The sequence below is a fragment of the Phyllostomus discolor genome, chromosome X (genome assembly GCF_004126475.2).
Source record: "Phyllostomus discolor isolate MPI-MPIP mPhyDis1 chromosome X, mPhyDis1.pri.v3, whole genome shotgun sequence".
Lineage (NCBI taxonomy): Eukaryota > Metazoa > Chordata > Mammalia > Chiroptera > Phyllostomidae > Phyllostomus > Phyllostomus discolor.
The window spans coordinates 98,442,094-98,462,534 of record NC_050198.1 but is presented as its reverse complement, the minus strand read 5'-3'; the positions used below and the strand labels follow the sequence as shown (position 1 = coordinate 98,462,534).

Sequence of the window (20,441 nt, the reverse complement as noted above, 5' to 3'; positions counted from 1 at the left end):
CCTCTTTTATGCTAATTATAGCCTTGTTCTTGATTTATGCAATATGTGAAGCAGCTATACTTACCATGTTGGCAATATCTGTTGAAAAACTGCCTGCAGTAAAGGAAGAAGAGCCCCAGGAAGGCCAGGGTAAACATCACAAGCAGACTGCTCACCAGTACAAGTGTGGCCTCCTGAGGCGGCACTGTGGGTACATCTGCCTTCACTAAACTCAACTGGAAGGCACCTGTGAGACAAGAAATTAGAGGAAGTTAGTCATTGTGGGCAGTCAGCAGTCACCCTGCCACTGGTCCTGAACTTCCTCAGATCATCAGTCTCTCCTTAGGGCCTTTTCCAATTGGGGTTGCTAAGCTGGTTTTACTTCTCTGTAGATAAGGCAAAAGTATAAAGAACAAAGCAGAGAAACTGGCATAAACTGCTAATATGGTATCAATTACTACAATTATTTGAAGATTCACATATTTTATGGTCTTTCCATGTCATTACTAGTTATACAACCTAGAAAAATAGAAACAAACTAAAGTGCTTATCTATAGGACACAGGATAAATAAATCATGATTAGTCCTATGATATAATATTGTATAGCATTTAAAATAATTTAGAGGGGGAAAACAAATTGGAAAAAGAGAGTATATAGCTTGATATCATTTATATAAAACATTATAAAATATAAATAACAATGTATATTGCCTATAAATATATACATATATCACAAAAGAATACAAGTATTAAAACATGGGTAGAGAGGTGGCAGAGTCACAATGCTCACCAATTATTCACATGCTTCCCTGCATTTCCCATACAGTTTTATAGTAGGGCCATCAGAGTACTTCTGGCCAACGGACTGTAAGTAGAAGTAATGTGTATCACTTGTAGACTGAAGTAGTTAAAAGCCAGTATGGCTGCTCTATCTCTTTCCATACCCAGTTAATCTGGAAGCCACATGATCTAGATGGTATAGATATAAGATGGAGGAAGGCCTTTGCATAGTGAAAAACAAACTTTTATTGTATTAAGTCACTGAGATTTTGAGGTTTGTTACTGTAGTACAGCCTATCAACAAGATACATACAATTTCATGATAGTGGTTGCCTTTGAGGAAGTAGAAAGAGAATGTAACTTAGGATGAAAAAGGGAATTCCATTAAATCTGTAGAATCTTCATTTGTTTATTTATTTGACTTTTCTAGTTTTGCTTTTCTAATTATTTTACTTTTTAATTGTGTTTTTCCCATTACCATTTAGCCCCCTTAAACATTTTCCCCTCCCCCCATGGCAATCACCACACTGTTATCCATGTCCATGAGTCCTTTTCCTTTTTGCTCAATCCCTCCACCCCTTAAACACCACCCCTTAGCTGTCATCCTGCTCTGTATCTATCAGTCTGTCCCTATTTTTCTTGTTAGTTCAGTTTGTTTATTAGTTTCCACATATGAGTGAAATCATTTTGTATTTTTCTTTCTCTGACTGTGCTAAGTGAAATAAGCCTATTTCACTTAGCATAATGCTCTCCAGAATCTTTGTTCTTTAAAGGAATCTTAAGCAAATACGCAAAATGTTAAGATTTATTAGTTATGGATGTTAGTTGCTCAGTATTTTTATTTTATATTTTCTGCATTTAAATATTTCTGCATATTTGAAATATTTTATGATTTAAAAAGATAGGAGAGGGGATAGGATTTCAGGGGAAAAGGGAAAGGGTTTACAGGAACAAGTATAAAGGACACATGGACAAAAACTAGGGGGGTTGGAAATGGGAGAAAGGTGGGGAAAACTGGGGGGTGGGCTGGGATGGGAGTAAAAGACAGAAAACTGTACTTGAACAACAATTAAAATTTTAAAAATTTAAAAAATTCAGAACAACAAAAAGGATATCAATAATTTAAAAACAACACATGATTAGATATATAGATGGTAGATAGATAAAAACAATAAATGGACAGATAAGTCAATAGTGATATAGGCATAGACTAGATCTTAGTACTTCATTCAACCTTTACTAGTCTTAAGCGCTAGGGACTCCTATATACTTCATATCATCATCATCATCATCATTATCATCATCCACAAGTATACACATATTATAATTTATAAGCTTCTTCTAAATCTATTATTTCATTAGACCTAGAGAGCCATCCAATAAGGTATGAAAAATCATGATAGTCATGACTCATATTTTTTTTTTCAGGTGAGGAAAATGAGGGTCAATAAATTTCAATGATTTGCAAAGGATTACACAGATTATACATTGTGAAACCAAGATTCAAAATCTGATTCACTTGCCAATCTACCCTACAGGAAAGAGTGTGGGCAGGTAGTAGAAGTCTTTACTACCCTGTCTTATTATCACACAATGGGCTGGAGAATTAAAAAAGAGAACTGGATACAAACATTGAACCTCAGAAGTGGGGGTCTGTTTCGTGCATGGGATGCACTCTTGGTCCTGCAGGCCTCCAATGCGTGTCTTTTGGTAGAACCTGTGGTCAGAGCAATAAGCAATTGCAAGGTGATCAAACAATCAATACCCCTGGATTGATCCTTCCTGGGATCATAGGCAGATTTTAGAAGTCTTGCCCCCCTGGAAGCCAGTACCCACCACCATCCCTCATGAGTTCTGTGTCTCTATGTCTGATTCTGACTCAGAGACCCAGATACTAAACCTATTCCCCCATTCAACACACCCTGTAATCAAAAGGAGAGCTAGTATCACAAGAGAGGGGAGTTCTGCTTTGATACCAACCTTTCTAATCTCTTTTACGTCTGCAGTGAGCTATATTTTACTTGAATCTTTGGCCCACACTAAGCATGCTAGCATTATAATAAAGTTGTTAAATACTCATCTGTGGCTGACCATGCAGTAGGCACTTTATAGGGAGGTCTTGGTAGTACACTCCTTCTCCCTAGTGGGAGCTTGAAGTCATCATGATATAGACAGTTAGAACATTTCAACTAAGCTCTAAGAGATAATGTTAAGAGAGAGTTCTAAGGGCTAGAGAAAGCCCAGAATGGCTTGGTTTCATACAGCAGGCTCACCTGGGTAGACAGTCCCCACAGACTGCATTAGAGGTAGCTGTGCAGTTGGCCTTCTGGACACGATTAATGACAGCACAGGTGATGCAAATCTGACATCTATGATGGCCCCAGCTGCTTTTGTATCTACGTGGAGGGCAGGCTGTGCAGTATGCATCTCCCCCCTCTCCGTAACCACAATCCTGCAGAGAAATGGGAGTCACTACCATTGCTGTATAGGAACTTGGAAAGATCAGCCTTTTACTGCATTGCAACTAGCACTGAAAATTGAAGTAAGACAAAATGAAATAAGGATATCAAATACCAGAGTGAATAGCATGTATTTTTTAAAAGGTTTTATTTATTTACTTTTAGAGAGAGGGGAAGGGGGGGGAGAAAGAGACAAAGAGAAACATCAGTGTGTGGTTGCCTCTCATGTGCCCCCTACTGGGGACCTGGCCTGCAACCCAGGCGTGTGCCCTGACTGGTTGAACTGTCAACCCTCTGGTTTGCAGGCCAGCACTCAATTCACTGAGCCACTAGCCAGGGCCAGCCCATGTTCTTAGTGTGAGATCTTTATCCCTTGTTTCTCAGTGAGTTTGGCAAAATTTATTCACAAACTATTGTGTATGTGTGGTCTAACCTGTCTGGGGGCTGCCCGAAGGAGTGATACATGGTGTTTACTTCTGTTTCACTCAATTCAGAATGCAGACTGAAAAAGGGGTGGGCACTTGTTTAAAAACTGTTACAAAGCAAACTAACAAAGCACAGATGCCTGGGGCAACAAATAATGGGTGAAGACACACAAAGAGTGCCTAATCCTGGGAGCTAGAAATGGAGGAAATCTTTTAGAGAATTAAGACATTTAAAAGTGCCCATATATATGGGATGATTTAGAAAGGCACATGCATGCCTAAGGCAAGACATATGCTTAGAAAATACCAGACAAGACTCAAAACTTACACACTGGGCTGATCCATCAATTAAATGCAAGTTTAGCTAAGTGTTGAAGGAATACTTCAGCACGGAACTAATCTGAAAAGACTGGGAAAGGTGTGTGTGTTCTTTTTTTTACTTGTCATTGTTTGATTTTTTAACTCTTGGAACTCAAGGAAATCTCTGTCAAAATATTAGCTGAACACAATCTAAAGGAACATAGACTTAAATGACCACATATGGCAGTCTTTGCAACTATAGTTTGGGAAAGCACCTCAAGAAATGGACAACTATAGCACTTAACAAATAAAGTTGTTTTAAAAACAGCTAAATGTGAGGAAGAAGGAGAATATGATTTTGAGGGTTACCATATTATAATAAAATATGACTACTTATCAGCAACAACAAAATCAAGGCATAAAAAGAAGCAGGGATATATGGCTCATTTGAAGAAACCAGTAAAATTGATAGAAACTGTTCTTAAGGAACTCAAGATATTGAAATTAGTAGACAATGACTGAAAGTGCTGCCTTAAATACGATAAAAGAAAAATGCAGACAAGGAACTGAAGAAAATCAAGAAATAAATGTATAAACATAATGGAAATATAAATGAGGAAAATATAGAAAGAAACCAAACAGAAATACAGGAGCTGAAAAGTAAAATAACTGAAATTAAAAATTCACAGCACTGCCCTGACCAATGTGGCTCACTTGGTTGGGTGTCATCCCACAAAGTGAAAGGTTGCCAGTTTGATCCCTAGTCAGAGTACATGTCTGGGTTGCAGGTTTGGTCCCCAGTTGGAGCATGGTCCCTGGTTGTGGTATGCACAAGAGGCAGCTGATCGATGGTTTTCTCTCACATTGATGTTTCTCTTCTTGTCTTTCTCCCTTCCTTCCTCTATCTCTAAAAATAAATAAATAAAATCTTAAAAATTTCACTGGATTTATTCAATAGCATATCTGAGGGCAGAACAAAAAATGAGCAAACTCAGAGGCAGGGAAGTTGTCAAGAGGATCAAGACAATAATGAATAAAGTAAACAACCTGTAAGAGACATTGTTAGGTATATTAACATACACACTTCAGGAGTCCCAGAGGAAAAAGAGACACAAGAGAAGAAATAATATTTGAAAAAATAATGCTTGAAATTTTCCCAAATTTGATGAAATACATAAACACATCCACAATGCTCAATGGATTTTAAGTAGGAAAGTCATAGAGACCCATACTGAGACATAAACAAAACATGGTTAACTTAAAGACAAAGACAGTATCTTGAAGCAGCAAGAGAGAAACAACTTGTCAAGTATGAAGGATCCTCAATAAGATAAAAAGTCAAATTTTCTTCAGAAATTGTGGAGGCTAGAAGGCAATAAGGTGGCATATTTAAGTAAAAAATATAAATTGTTAACCAAGAGTTTTATATACAGCAAAAATATCCTTTAAAAATGAAGAAATTAAAACATTCTTAGATAAACAGAAGCTGAGGGATTTTGATACCACTACACCTTTCCTATAAGAAATGCTAAAGGCAGTTTCCTGGTTATTAATACATAGTAACTCAAAGCTATAGAAAGATATAAATATCTCCAGTAATGATAAATATATGGACAAATGTAGCATTATTCTCTATTGGCTTTTAAATCCATCTTCTATTTCCTATATGATTTAAAAGAAAAATAAATAATAATAGATATAAATTCATTATGGGGCACATAAGGATTAAGATAACAGAAAAAGTGATGACAATAACATAAAGGGAGGTGAGACAAAACTGAGTAAGAGTTAGTTTTTGCATGTTATTGGAGCTGGTATTAGGTCAAAGTACACTGTTAAAATTTAGGATGCTAAATGGAATCCACATGTAACCACAATGAAAATATCTAAAATATATACAGCAGAAATGATAGGGAAATTAATACTTCTCACTGCCAAAAAAAAAATCACCTAGCACAAAAAAATGCAATGATGTAAAAAATAAGTGATACAAAATGGTATAAGACAAATAGTAAAATGTCAGAAGTATTTTCTTATGGTATTATTTTTAATGCCAATAGATTAAGCTCTTCAAAGGCAAATTGGCAGACTGAAATTAAAATAAATATGATTCACTTATATCCTGTCTATAAAAGAGACACTTTAGATCCAAAGACTCAAATAGGTTAAAAGTAAAAGGGTGAAAACATATTCCATGCAAACAGTATCAAAAAGAGAGCTGGAGTGTCTATACTAATGTAACACAAAATAGACTTTAAGTAAAAACTTCTACAAGAGACAAGGGCAGACATTATATATTAATAAAGGGTCAATCCCTCAAAAATATAAAAATATATCAACACGTAAAAATACAAAATATAAAAAGGGCCACTACATTTAAAAATATAAAATTTATATAAAAACATGTACACCAATAACAGAGCCCTCAAACCTATGAAGCAAGCCTTGACAGAACTTAAGTCAGCAACAATTCTACAACACTAGTTGTAGACTTCAATATCCTACTTTCAAAATGGATTGAATATCTATATAGCTCAACAATGATGATATAGAGTGTTTTAAAAACACCATAAACCAACTAAACATAACTGACATATATAGAACACTATACCCAACATAAGAAGAATATACATCCTTCTCAATTAATTGCACATACTAATCTAGGGTAGGCTATATTGGGATACAAGTCTCAATTAATTTTACTTATTTTTCCAAGTGCAAGCATTTTTTTTTATTTCCCTCTCTTTACTTTCTTTTTAATTGAATTTATTGGGGTGACATTCATTCATAAAATTATATAGGTTTCAGGTGTATGAATCTATAATACATCATCTGTATATTGCATTGTGTATTCATGACCCCAAGTCAAGTCTCCTTCCATCACCATTTATCCCTTCTTTACCCTCTTCTAACTCCCCCAAAGCCCTTCCCCTCAGGTAGTCACCATGCTGTTTTGTGTTGATAAGGTTTTATTTGCTTAGTCTCTTTACGCTTTTAACCCAACCACACAACCCCACTCTGCTCTGAAAACTGTCAGTCTGTTCTATGTATCTATGAGTCTGTCTCTATTTTATTTGTTATTTTGAGTCTTTTTTAACATTTAAGTCTTTAATTCATTTTGAGCTTAATTTTGTGCATGGTATAACAAGGTTATCTAGTTTCATTTTTTTTTGCACTTATCTGCCCAATTTTCCCAACACCATTTATCGAATAGACTATCTTTACCCCACCATGGTATGTTACTTCCTTTGTCAAGTATTAATTGACCATAAAGGCATTGGTTTCTTTCTGGGCTCTCTATTCTGTTCCATTGATCTATGTGTCTATTCTTATGCCAGTACCAGACTGTTTTGATTACCATGGTCTTAGATTGTAGTTTGATATCAGATAGTGTGATTCCTCTCACTTTGTTCTTTTTTTCTTAAAATTACTGTGGCTATTCAGGGTCTTTTATGGTTCCATGTAAATTTTTAGGATACTTGTTCTAGTTCTGTGAAATGTGTCATTGGTAACTCGATAGGAATAGCAATGAATCATTGCTTTGGGTAACATGGACATTTTAATAATATTAATTCTCCCTATCCATGGACATGGTATATGCTTCCACTTATTTGTATCTTATTTAATATCTTCAGTGTTTTATAATTTCTAAGTAAAGATCTTTTGCATCCTTGGTTACTTTATACCTAGATATTTTATTTTTTGATATAATTGTAAATAGGACTGTTTTCTTAGTTTCTCTTTATGGTATTTTATTACTGGTGTATAAAATGCAACTGATTTCTGGATATTTATTTTGGATCTTTCTACTTTACAAATTTCATTGATCAGTTCTAGTAGTTTTTGGTGGAATCTTTTTGGTTTTCTATATACACTATCATTGCCATCTGCAAACAATGACAGTTTTCCATCTTTCCTGTATGTGTGTCTTTTATTTCTTCTTCTTGTCTGACTGCTGTGGCTAGGATTTCCAGTACTATGTTGAATAAGAGCAGTGAAAGAGGACATCCTTTTTTTTTTGCTCCTGTTCTTAAGGGAAACACTTGTAGTTTTTGTCCATTGAGTATGATGTTGGCTGTGGGTTTATCATATATGACATTTACTATGTTGAGAAATGTTTCCTCTATTCCCACTTTGCTGAGAGTTTTTGTCAAAAATGAGTGCTGGAGTTTATCAAATGCTTTTCTATTGTTAGGATGATGTGACTTTTATTCTTCATTTTGTTTGTGTGGTATATCATGTTTATTGATTTGAGGGTATTGTACCAAACTTGCATTCCCAGAACAAATCCCACTTGATCATAGTGTATGATCTTTTTAATGTATTGCTGGATCTGGTTTGGTAACATTTTGTTGAGGATTTTAGCATCTATATTCATCAGGAATATTGGCTACAGTTTTCTTCCTTTGTAGTGTTTTTTATCAAGTTTTGGAATTAGAAAAATGCTGGTCTCATAAAAACAGATTTGCAGCCTTCCTTCTTCTTGATTTTTTTGGGAATATTTTGAAGAGGATAGATGTTATTCCTCTTTGAATGTTTGGTAAAATTTGCCTGTGAAGCCATGGAGTCCGGGACTTAAGCACTTAATTTTGAGTACTTCTACAGTTTCATTAGTTTAGTTATTAGTCTATTCAGGTTTTCTTATTACTCTTGATTCAGATTTGGAAGATTGTATGTTTTTAGGAATTAATCCATTTTGCCCAGTTTTCCAAGTTTTTTGGCATATAGTGAGTGGTTCATAGCATTTTCTTACAATCCTTTGAATTTCTGTCATGTCAGTTGTTACTTCTCTTTCATTTCATTTGAATTTTATTCATTTGGGTTCTCTCTCTCTCTCTCTCTCTCTCTGTCTTTTGATGAGTCTGGTTAAAGGTTCATAATTTTGTTATGATTTAAATAAAAAAACAGCTCTTGGTTTCATTGATATTTTATATTTTTTAAGTTTCTATATCATTTCTTTCTACTTACCCTGGGCTTCATTTGTTGTTCTTTTTCTAATTATTTGAGGTTCCATGTTAAATAGTTTATTTGTGAATTTTATTTTGCTTCTTCAGGTATGCCTGCAATGCTATAAACTTCTTTCTCAAACTGCTTTCACTGTGTCCCATAGATTTTGGGTTGTGGTGTGTTCATTTTAACATGTTTCCAGGTTAGTTTTGATTTGTTTCTTGAGCTCATTGTTAACCCATTAATTGTTTCATAAAATGTTATTTAGCCTCTATGTGTTTGAATTTTTTTTAGTTTTTTTAATTTTATTGATTTCTAGTTGCATACTGTTGTGGTTAGAGAAGATGCTCAATATGATTTCGATATTTTTGAATTTGTTAAGATATATTTTGTATCATAACACATGATCTTTCTTTGAGAATGTTCCACGTGCACTTCAGAAGAATGTATATTCTGCTGCTTTGGGATAAAATGTTATGTAAATATTAATTAAATCCATCTAATCCAGCATATCATTTGAGGTCACCGTTGCCTTGTTTTTTTGTTTTTTGTTTTTTTTTGGCTGAAAGATCTATCCATTCATGTTAATATGATATTAAAATCCCCTACTAAGACTGTATTGCAGTCAATTTCTCCCTTATGTCTACAAACATTTTCTTTAAGGGGGGGGGACCCAAGAAACCCAGAATTTATTTATAAAACATTGTGTATTTATTTATTCTTACATGTTTAAACTTTAGTCACCTTCAAAGTACTCTCCATTTAATGCAATACATCTATCAAGACATTTTTTCCACTGTTCAAAACAGTTTTTGAACTTGTAAATTTTGATGTCTTTTAACGCTTCTGCTGTTTTTTGTTTCATCTCTTCTACATATGCAAAATGTTTCCCTTTGAGGATTTTTTTCATCGGAGGAAAAAAATAACAAAAAAAAAGTTGCTTGGGGTGAGATCAACTTAATAGGGAGGGTGGGGCATGAGGGTCAAAACCTGATGAACAATCAGGATGATGTGGGCAAATATGCTCATAAATCACCCATCATGAAATGGGCAAACACACTGAAAGAGTCTTCAGGTCCTAAGATGGCAGCTTTGTTGGAGGGAGCATGATCCCCTTCTTCTGTGCAGGGGAGAGAAACTCGAGGATCGGCAGAGGAACACAGCAAGGGGCCTAGGTTATCTCAACATTTATGAAAACAGGACATCAAAAATTATAGCAGACATCGAAAAACCAGACGGTAAGGAGACTGCTTCAGGACAACAGGGACCCACGGATCAGTGACGGGGGGGGGGGGGGGGGCTGCAGCCCCTAGGCCCGGTGCTCCCAGGTCTGCCTTGGGGAGCCCGGGAGAGCGGAGTTGCTGCTCCCTCCCTGGAGAAAGGGGTTGAGCAGCACCAGGGGAAGCCTTGTTGCTTGAAGGCACAGAGAGGGGAGTTGGACTGGGAGACTGTCACCCAGGGGCTGCAGGCACCCATGCATAGCCCTGGGAGGGGTGAGTGCCCCCAGCCTGTGCGAACAGGGGCGGCCTGGACATGTGCCCATGCCCCCAGCCCGGTGGGAGTGTGGATCTGTGGAAGACCCAGACCTCACAGCCCTGAACAAGGAAAGGGCATGGGTGTTTGCGGGTTTCTGGAGCCTGCGGTGGTGAACTTGGGGGAGCACATGCTCCTCCAAGATTTCTGACTCTTTCCCTGTGAACCTGGAAGGGATGTGGCACTTCGGGGGTTCCTGGAGACCACAGTGGGGGAAATTGGTGGAAGTGCACGCCCCTTCACAATCCCGGGAGCTTGCATCGTGAACCTGGAAAAGATGCAGGAGCTCTGCGGGGCCTCGGAGCTGGGGAGACTGTGGCAGTGAGCTCCAGAGAGCGTGCTTGGGAGCGCCCATACCAACATCCAGGGTCCTGTAGGGGGATGTCAGATTGGCTCTAGGGAGAGTGCACTGATGGCCCTGGGGACAGTGCCCGACAGACTGACTGAGTTCTGACTGGGAAGAGTGAAAAGCATTCCAAACGCCTCTCAGCCTGCTGAAGCCAGCAAGACCAGAAAAACTGGTTTGGCCAATTAGAAACAAAGGTTTTTTTTTTTTTTTTTTTAAGATTTTATTTATTTATATTTTAGAGAGGGAAGGGAGGGAGAAAGAGAGAGAGAGAGAGAAACATCAATGTGCGGTTGCTGGGGGCCATGGCCTGTAACCCAAGCATGTGCCCTGACTGGGAATGAAACCTGCAACACTTTGGTTCCCAGCCCACGCTCAGTCCACTGAGCTATGCTAGCCAGGATTATTTTTAATTATTCTTATTTTTATATCGCTCAATTCCTTATGTTTCTCTTCCTTTCATCCTAGTATTATTCCTTACACTCCAAATTTATCTCTCCTGCATTCCATCTTCTGCTTCCCCCCTTTTTTTGAGCCTGCAAGTTAATGCCAATTTGTATTATCTTTTTCTCACTTTTCTGATATTTTTTATTTTAATAGTATTTTGGTATTCTTTTTATTTCTGTATAATCTTCTTTGCTTGGCTGGTTATACTGTCATTTGATAGGTTTCCCCTGTTATTTCAGTCACAGTGTGTTGATAATTTACTGTCCTTCATTTGTGTTCCATTAATACACTTCTCAAGGTTCTATACTCCTTATTCTTGTTATCTAGACTCATAGATTCCTGCACATGATTGTTGCTTTAATATTACTGTAAATAAGACCTAGTTCATACAATTGTAAATACTACTCAACACCCCTCCATGATCTCAGCCCACTTCGCAATTTCCTGAACTATATCATTGTGCGGGTTGCCTTTATTCTTTTACACACTACTCCTATTTACTAATCTTTATTACCACCCTACCTCAGAATCTGACCTCCCACAGTCTCACAGCTGTCTAGATCCAATTAACAATCCTTTCATTCCCAATAAGAGTCTTATCTTCTTTCCATCCTTTCTAAAATGTGGCTAGTGGGTTAGAAGACCATAGTTAACATTATACATAGCCAAAGAATATCCCATCTCTTCTCTGCTAGCAGCTAATGTAAATATCATAGAATACTGTCATGCTGTCTTAAACCATTTTGCGTTACTCCTCCAACTGATCACAAAAAAGAGTAGGGGGAAGCTGTGAACACCAGGATACACTAATGAGACTGCACCACTGAATCTCACAGGCATTCTACCACAGAAGTTCACACCATAAACCCAGGGAGCCAGAACCAATCAATTTAAGAAGCAGAGGATAACAAGAAGAGTCTCATGATCAATGGGAAGACAAAGAAATAATCTGAAAATGAAGGGAAAGGAGGAAGCCTCAGAAAGAATGATAAATGAAATAGAGGCAACTCAACTATCAGATATTGAGTTCAAAACAATGATTATCAGGAAGTTCAATGAACTCACAATGAGCTACCAGAAACTACAGGGAAATTACAATGATCTCACTGCAAACTATATCAACAGGAAAAAGGAAATAGAAACTATCAATGAGGGCCAAGACCAAATGCAGAATGCAATTTCTGAACTGAAGAACACAGTAGAAGGAATCAAAAGCAGGATGAATGAAGGAGAAGACTGGACTAGTGAATTGAAGGACAAAGTAGAAAAGGACACCCAGAAAGAGCAAGAAAAGGAAAAGAGGCTCAGAAAGAATGAAGAGGGATTAAGACAAATGCAAGACAATATGAAATGTAATAATATCTGTATAATAGGGATACCAGAAGGAGAAGAAGAGCAAGGGATACAAAACCTATTTGAAAAAGTAATGATGGAAAACTTCCCTAATTTGATGAGAGAAAAAGTCACACAAATCCAGGAAACACAGAGACTCCCAATCAAGAGGAACCCAAAAAGGCCCACCTCAAGACACATCATAATTAAAATGGCAAACTTTCAAGACAAAAAGAGAATATTAACGGCAGCAAGGGAAAAACAGGAAGTAACATACAAGGGAGCCCCAATAAGGCTAACAGCTGACTTCTCAATGGAAACACTCCAAGCCAAAAGAGAATGGCAAGAAATATTCCAAGTAATGAGAACCAGAGGTCTGCAACCAAGGCTACTTTACCCAGCAAGGCTCTCAATCAAGATAGAAGGCCAAATAAGAAGCTTCCCTGACAAAAGAAGGCTAAACGAATACACCTCCACCAAACCAGCTCTGCAAGAGATGCTAAAGGGGCTGCTTTAAGGAAGGGAATGAAAAGAGAGAGAGAGAGGAACACACGTACATAAAACACAATGAATAAATACCTATCAATAATAACCTTAAATGTAAATGGATTAAATGCTCCAATCAAAAGACATAGAATAGCTGAATGGATAAGAAAACATGACCCACATATCTGCTGTCTACAAGAGACCCACCTCAAGATAAAAGACCTGGACAGGCTGAGAGTGAATGGCTGGAAACAAATCTTCCAAGCAAATGAACAGGAAAAAAAAAAAAGCTGGGGTAGCAATACTCATATCAGACAAAATACACTTCCAAAAAAGGGCCATAAAGAGAGACCCAGAAGGTCACTTGATAATACTCAAGGGAAGAATCCACCAAGAAGACATAAATATTGTAAATATATATGCACCCAACATAGGAGCACCCAAATACATAAAGAAAATCTTAGAGGGCTTCAAGAAAGATATGGACAGCAACACAATTATAGTGGTGGATTTTAACACCCCGCTATCAAAAATGGACAGATCTTCCAAACAAAATAGTAACAAAGATATTGTGGCATTAAACAATACCCTTGATGAAATGGACTTTACTGATATATACAGAGCCCTCCATCCCAAAGAAGCTAAATACACATTCTTTTAAAATGTACATGGAACATTTTCAAAGAAAGACCACATGATAGGACACAAAACAAGCCTCAACAATTTCAAAAAAAACTGAAATCATACCAAGCATTTTCTGCGATCACAAGAGACTGAAGCTAGAAACCAACCCCAAGGGGAAAAAAAAAAACAAAACAAAACGAAAACCCTCAAAATCATGGAGATTAAATAGCATGCTATTAAACAATGAATGGATCAAGAATGAAATTAGGGATAAAATCAAAAGGCTTCTGGAAACAAATGAAAATGAACTCACAACAACCCAAAACTTATGGGACACAGCAAAGGCAGTCCTCAGAGGGAAGTTCATAGCGATACAGGCATACCTAAAAAAGACAGAAATTTTTCAAACAAACAACCTAACCCTTCATCTACAAGAACTCAAGGAATAACAACAAAGACAGCCCAGAGCAAGCAGAAGGAAGGAAATAATCAAGATTAGAGTAGAATTAAATGACATAGAGACTAACAGTACAATTCTAAGGATCAATGAATCCAATAGCTGGTTGTTTGAAAAGATAAACAAAATCAACAAGCCTTTAAGCAGACTCATCAAGAAAAAAAAGAGAGAAGACCCGAATAAACACAATCAGAAATGAAAGAGGAGAGATTACAACAGATATGACAGAAATACAAAGGATTGTAAGAAATTACTACAAAGAACTGTATGCCAAATAATTTGAAAACCTAGGTGAAATGGACAGATTTCTAGAAAAATATAGTCTTCCAAAACTCAATGAGAAAGAAGCAGAAAGCCTGAACAAACCAATAACAGCAAAACAAATTGAAGCAGTAATCAAAAAACTCCTGACACACAAAAGCCCTGGGCCAGATGGTTTCACAGGAGAATTCTACAAAGCATTTAAGGAAGAGCTAACCCCTATCATTCACAGACTATTTCAAAAAATCCAAAAAGATGGAAGACTCCCAAACTCTTTTTATGAGGCCAACATCATCCTAATTCCAAAACCAGATAAAGACACAACAAAGAAAGAAAACTTCAGGCCAATATCGCTGATGAACATTGATGCTAAAATCCTCAAAAAAATACTGGCAAACCACATCCAACAATACATTAAAAAGATCATACAGCATGACCAAGTGGGATTCATTCCAAGGATGCAAGGATGGTACAGTATTCACAAATCAGTAAATGTAATACAACACATAATCAAAAGTAAAGACAAAAACCACATGATCATATCAATAGATGTAGAAAAAGCACTTGATAAGGTACAGCACCCATTTATGATAAAAACACTCAGCAAAGTGGGAATAGAGGGAGCATTCCTCAACATAATAAAGGCCATATATGAGAGACCTACAGCCAACATCATACTCAATGGGAAAAAATTAAAATCTTTTCCACTAAGATCAGGAACAAGACAAAGCTGTCCACTTTCACCACTTCTATTCAATCTAGTACTGGAAGTTTTAGCTACAGCGATCAGACAAGAAAAAGAAATAAAAGGCATCCAAATCAGAAAGGAGGAAACAAAACTGTCACTGTTTGCAGATGACATGATAGTGTACATAGAAAATCCTATAGACTCCACCAAAAAACTGCTTGACCTAATAAATGAATTTGGCAAAACAGCAGGATACAAAGTCAATATCCAGAAATCAAAGGCATTTCTGTACACCAACAATGAAACAGCAGAAGCAGAGATCAAGGAAAAAATCCCATTCAAAATAGCAAAGAGAAAAATAAAATACCTAGGAATAAACCTAACCAAAGATGTAAAAGACCTGTATTTAGAAAACTACACAACACTGAGGAAAGAAATCAAGGAAGACAGAAACAAATGGAAACATATGCCGTGTTCATCGATTGGAAGAATTAATATAATCAAAATGTCCATACTACTCAAAGCAATTTACACATTCAATGCAATAGCTATTAAAATACCAATGGCTTATTTCACAGACATAGAACAAACACTTCAAAAATTTATATGGAATCATAAATGACCCTGAATAGCTGCTGCAATTTTGAGACAGAAGGATAAAGTAGGAGGGATCACAATACCTGACACTAAACTATACTACAAGGCCACTGTAATCAAAACAGCCTGGTACTGGCATAAAAACAGGCACATGGCCCAATGGAACAGAACAGAGAGCCCAGAAATAAACCCAGGTCTCTACGGTTAATTAATATTTGGCAAAGGTGGCAACAACATAAAATGGAGTAAAAAAAGCCTCTTCAACAAATGGTGTTGGGAGAACTGGACAGCTATGTGCAAAAAAATGAAACTTGAGCACCAACTTACTCCTTATACAAAAACAAATTCAAGGTGGATAAAAGACTTAAATATAAACCGTGACACCATTTAAGCCCTAGAGGAGAACATAGGTAGGAAAGTCTCAGATATTTCATGCAGAAACTTTTTTACTGACATGTCTCCTAGAGCAAGGGACATAAAGGAAAGAATAAACAAATGGGACCTAATCAAAATGAAAAGCTTTTGCACAGCTAAAGAAAACAGTATCAAAATAAAAAGAGAACCAACTGTATGGGAGACATATTTGCCAATGATACCTCAGACAAGGGTTTAATCTCCAAAATATATAAAGAACTTACACGACTCCACTCTAGGAAGACAAGCAACCCAATTAAAAAATGGGCAAAGGACTTGAACAGACACTTCTCCAAGGAGGACATACAGAAGATCCAAAGACACATGAAACGATGTTCAATATCGCAAGGTATCAGAGAGATGCAAATTAAAACCACAATGAGATACCCCTTCACACCAGTCATAATGGCCATCATAAACAAAGCAAAAAACAAGTGTTGGAGAGGTCGTGGAGAAACGGGGTCCCTAGTGCACTGTTGGTGGGACTGCAGACCGGTACAACCACTATGGAAAGCAGTATGGAACTTCCTCAGAAAACTAAAAATGGATCTGCGTTTTGACCCAGCAATTCCAATGCTGGGGTTATATCCTAAGAACACTAAAACACCAATTCAAAAGAACCTTTGCACCCCGATGTTCATAGCAGCACAATTTACAATAGCTAGATGCTGGAAGCAACCTAGATGTCCATCAGTAAATGAATGGATCAAAAAACTATGGTATATTTACACAATGGAATTCTATGCAGCAGAAAGAAAGGAGCTCCTACCCTTTGCAACAGCTTGGATGGAGCTGGAAAGCATTATGCTAAGTGAAGTAAGCCAGGTGGTGAAAGACAAATACCATATGATCTCAACTTTGACAGGACCCTAAACAACAAAACAAAGAAACAAGGAAAATATAACCAGAGACACTGAAATAGGGGACAGGCTGACAGTGACCAGAGGGGAGAGAAGAGGGAATTTCAGGGGAGAATGGGTAGGGTTTACAGGAACAAATTTAAAGGACACATGGACAAAAACTAGGGAGAGGGTGGTAATGGGAGGGAGTGGGGAGGGTTGGGTGGGTGGGCTGGAATGGGAGTAAAAGGGAGAAAACTGTACTTGAACAATGATTAAAGTAAAAAAAAATAGGAAAAAAAATGATACCAAAAGCACAAGCAACAAAAGAAAAAAAAATAGATATATCAGAATTCATAAAAAACCCTTTTGTTCATCAAGACATTATTGAGAACAAAAAGATCCACAGAATGGGAGAAAATATTTGTAAATCATCTATCTTAGAAGTGCTTAATCCAAAATGTATAAAGATCTCCAAAAACTCAAAACAAAAAGACAAACAACCTGACTTAAAATGGACAAGAAATGGAACAGGGCTTTCTGTGAAGAAGATATGCAAATGGCCAATAAGCACCAGAAAGGATGCTCAATATCATTAGTCATTAGGGAAATGCAAATCAAATCCAATGGAAATCCAAAATAATTATGCTGCCTTTTTGTGTTATTGGTGTTTTTTTTTTTTTACTGTGCAGAAACTTTTCAGTTGATATAGTCCCATTCATTTATTTATATTTTTATTTCCCATACCTTTGGGGTACAACTCATAAACTTCTAAGACCAAGGTTTACTACCTGTGTTTTCTCCTATGTAATTTATTGTTTCAGGCCTTATATGTAGGTTTTTGTCCATTTTGAGTTCATTTTTATATATGAGGGATAAAGTAGACTAATTTTATTCTCTTGCATGTGGCTTTCCAATTTTTTCAGCATCATATATTGAGGATTTCTTTTCTCTGTTGTATGTTTTTGGCTCCTTTTTAAAAAATAACTTCCCCATATACATGTGAGTTTTTCTCTGGGCATTCAATTCTCTTCTATTGGACTATGTGTCTGTTTTTCTGCCAATACCATGCTGTTTTTTTAAATATAATATTTACTATATTTTTCCATTACCATTTAGTCTCCTTACACCCTCTCCCCCCAGCAATCACCACATTTTTGTCCATGTTTTTTTGAATAGATAATTTGATACTGTATTTTTTCCATTACCATTTATCCTCCTATAGGCTTTTCTACCTCCACTCACCCCACCCCTCCACAAGCACCACACTGTTGTATGTGTCCAGGAGTTAATTTTCTTTTTTGTTCTATCCCCCAACCATGCGAATGTTCCTCCAGAGCTGTCAGCCTGCTTTCTATGAGTCTGTTTCTATTTTGTTAATTAGTTCATTTTGCTCATTAAATTTCACATATGAGTGAAATAATATGGTACTTATCTTTCTCTAACTGGATTATTTCACTTAGAATAATGATCTCCAGGCCTACCCATGATGTGCCAAAATAAATTTTTCTTCTTTTTTATGGCTGAGTAGTTCCATTCTGTAAATGTACCCTTGCTGTTTTGTACACTTGTCTACTGATGGACACTTGGGCTGATTATGGATCTTGGTTATGGTAAATAAAGCTGCAATGAACATAGAGATTTATATATTCTTTCAAGTTAATGTTTTCAGTTTCTACAAATAAATTCCCAGAAGAGGCATCACTGGGTCATTAGGCAGTTCCAGTTTTTAATTTTTTGAGGTAACTCCATTATGTTTTCCACAGTGGTTTCATCAATCTGCATTTCCACCAACAGTACATGAGTGTTCCCTTTTCTCCACATCCTCATCAGCACTTGGCATTTGTTAATTTATTGATGATAGCCATTCTGACAGATGTGAGGTGTTATTTCATTGTGGCATTTATTTACATTTCTTTGACAATTTGTGACATTGAGCATCTTTTCATATATTTATTGGCCATCTGTATGTCATCTTGAAGTATCCATTCAGGTCTTTTGCCCATTTTTAAATTGGGTTACTTGTTTTTTAAAAGTCCTTTATAAATTTTGGATATTAACCCCTTATCAGAAGTATTGTAGAATATGTTCTCCCATTCAGTGGGCTGTCTTGTCATTTTGTTGATGGTTTCCTTTTCTGTGAAAAAAAATTTAGCTCGATGTAGTCCCATTTGTTTATTTTTTCTTTTGTTTCCCTTTCTTGAGGAGACATATCAGAAAAAATATTGTTATGAGAAATGTCTGACATTTTACTGCCTATATTTTCTCCTAGGATTTTTATGGTTTTGAGTCTAATATTTAAGTATTTAATCCATTTCATGTTTATTCCTTTTTAAAAATATTTTATTTATTTTTACAGAGATGGGAAGAGAGGGAGAAAGAGAGGGAGAGAAACATTGATGTGTGAGATACATCAATTGGTTGCCTCTCACCCCCAACTGGGCTTACAACCCAGGCCTGTGCCCTGACTGGGAATCAAATTGGCGACCCTTTGGTTTGCAGGCCAGTGCTCAATCTATTGAGCCACACCAGCCAGAGTTCATTTTGAGTTTATTCTTGTGTGTGGTCTAGTTTCATTTTTTGCACATATTTGTCCTGTATTCCCAATACCATTTATTGATAAATTATCTTTAGACCATTGTATGTTTTTGCCCCCTCTGTGAAATATAAGCTGACTGTATGTTCAGGTTTATTTCTGGACTCTCTATTCTTTCCCATTGACCTATATGTCTGTTTTAATGCCAGAACCATGTTGTTTTCATTACTGTGGCCTTATAGTATAGTTTCATATTAGGTAGCGTGATTCCTCCAACTTTGTTCTTTCTCAGGATCACTGTTGCTATGGGGGGCCTTTTGTGGTTCCATATAAATTTTTGCAATATTTGTCTTAGTTCTTTAAAATATGTCATTGGTATCTTGATAGTAATTGTGTTGAATCTATAAATTGCTTTAGGTAGGGTGAACATTAATGATATTAATTCTTACTATCCACGAACATGGTATATGCTTCTGCTTATTTGTATCTTCTTTAATGTCTTTCTTCAGTGTCTTATAATTGAAATACAGCTCTTTCATATTCTTGGTTAAATTTAGTCCTAGGTATTTTATACCTTTTGAAGCAGTTGTAAATGGAATTGTTTTCTTAAATTCCCTTTCTGATAGTTCATTATTGGCATATAAAATCCAATTCATTTCTGGATATTAATTTTGTCTCCTGCTACCTTACTGAATTCATTAAGTTCTAGTAGTTTCTTGGTGGAATCTTTAAGATTTTCTATGTATAATATCATGCCACCAGCAAACAATGAGTTTTAATTCTTCCTTTCCAACGTAGGTGCCTTTTATTTCTTCTTCTTGCCTGATTTCTGTGGCTAGAACTTCCAGTACTATGTTGAGTAAGAGTGGTGAAAACAGGTATCTCTTCCTTGTTCCCAATCTTAAGGGGAATGTTTTTAGTTTTTGCCCATTGAATATAATGTTGGCAGTGGGTTTGTCATATGTGGCCTTTATTACATTGAGGTATGTT

The 20,441-nt window shown here is 36.5% G+C and overlaps 1 protein-coding gene across 1 annotated transcript in view; it reads right to left on the bottom strand.

Annotated features, from left to right (window-relative positions):
- The window catches only part of EDA2R (ectodysplasin A2 receptor), a 65,152-nt gene that overhangs the window by 4,761 nt on the left and 39,950 nt on the right, over positions 1-20,441 (bottom strand). Inside the window, exons 4-6 of the mRNA XM_028523206.2 lie at positions 3,034-3,212; positions 2,392-2,477; positions 65-226 (exon numbers count right to left, since the gene is read on the bottom strand). Coding sequence (XP_028379007.1) covers positions 65-226; positions 2,392-2,477; positions 3,034-3,212 — 427 coding nt within the window. The remainder of the gene's footprint in view (positions 1-64; positions 227-2,391; positions 2,478-3,033; positions 3,213-20,441) is intronic.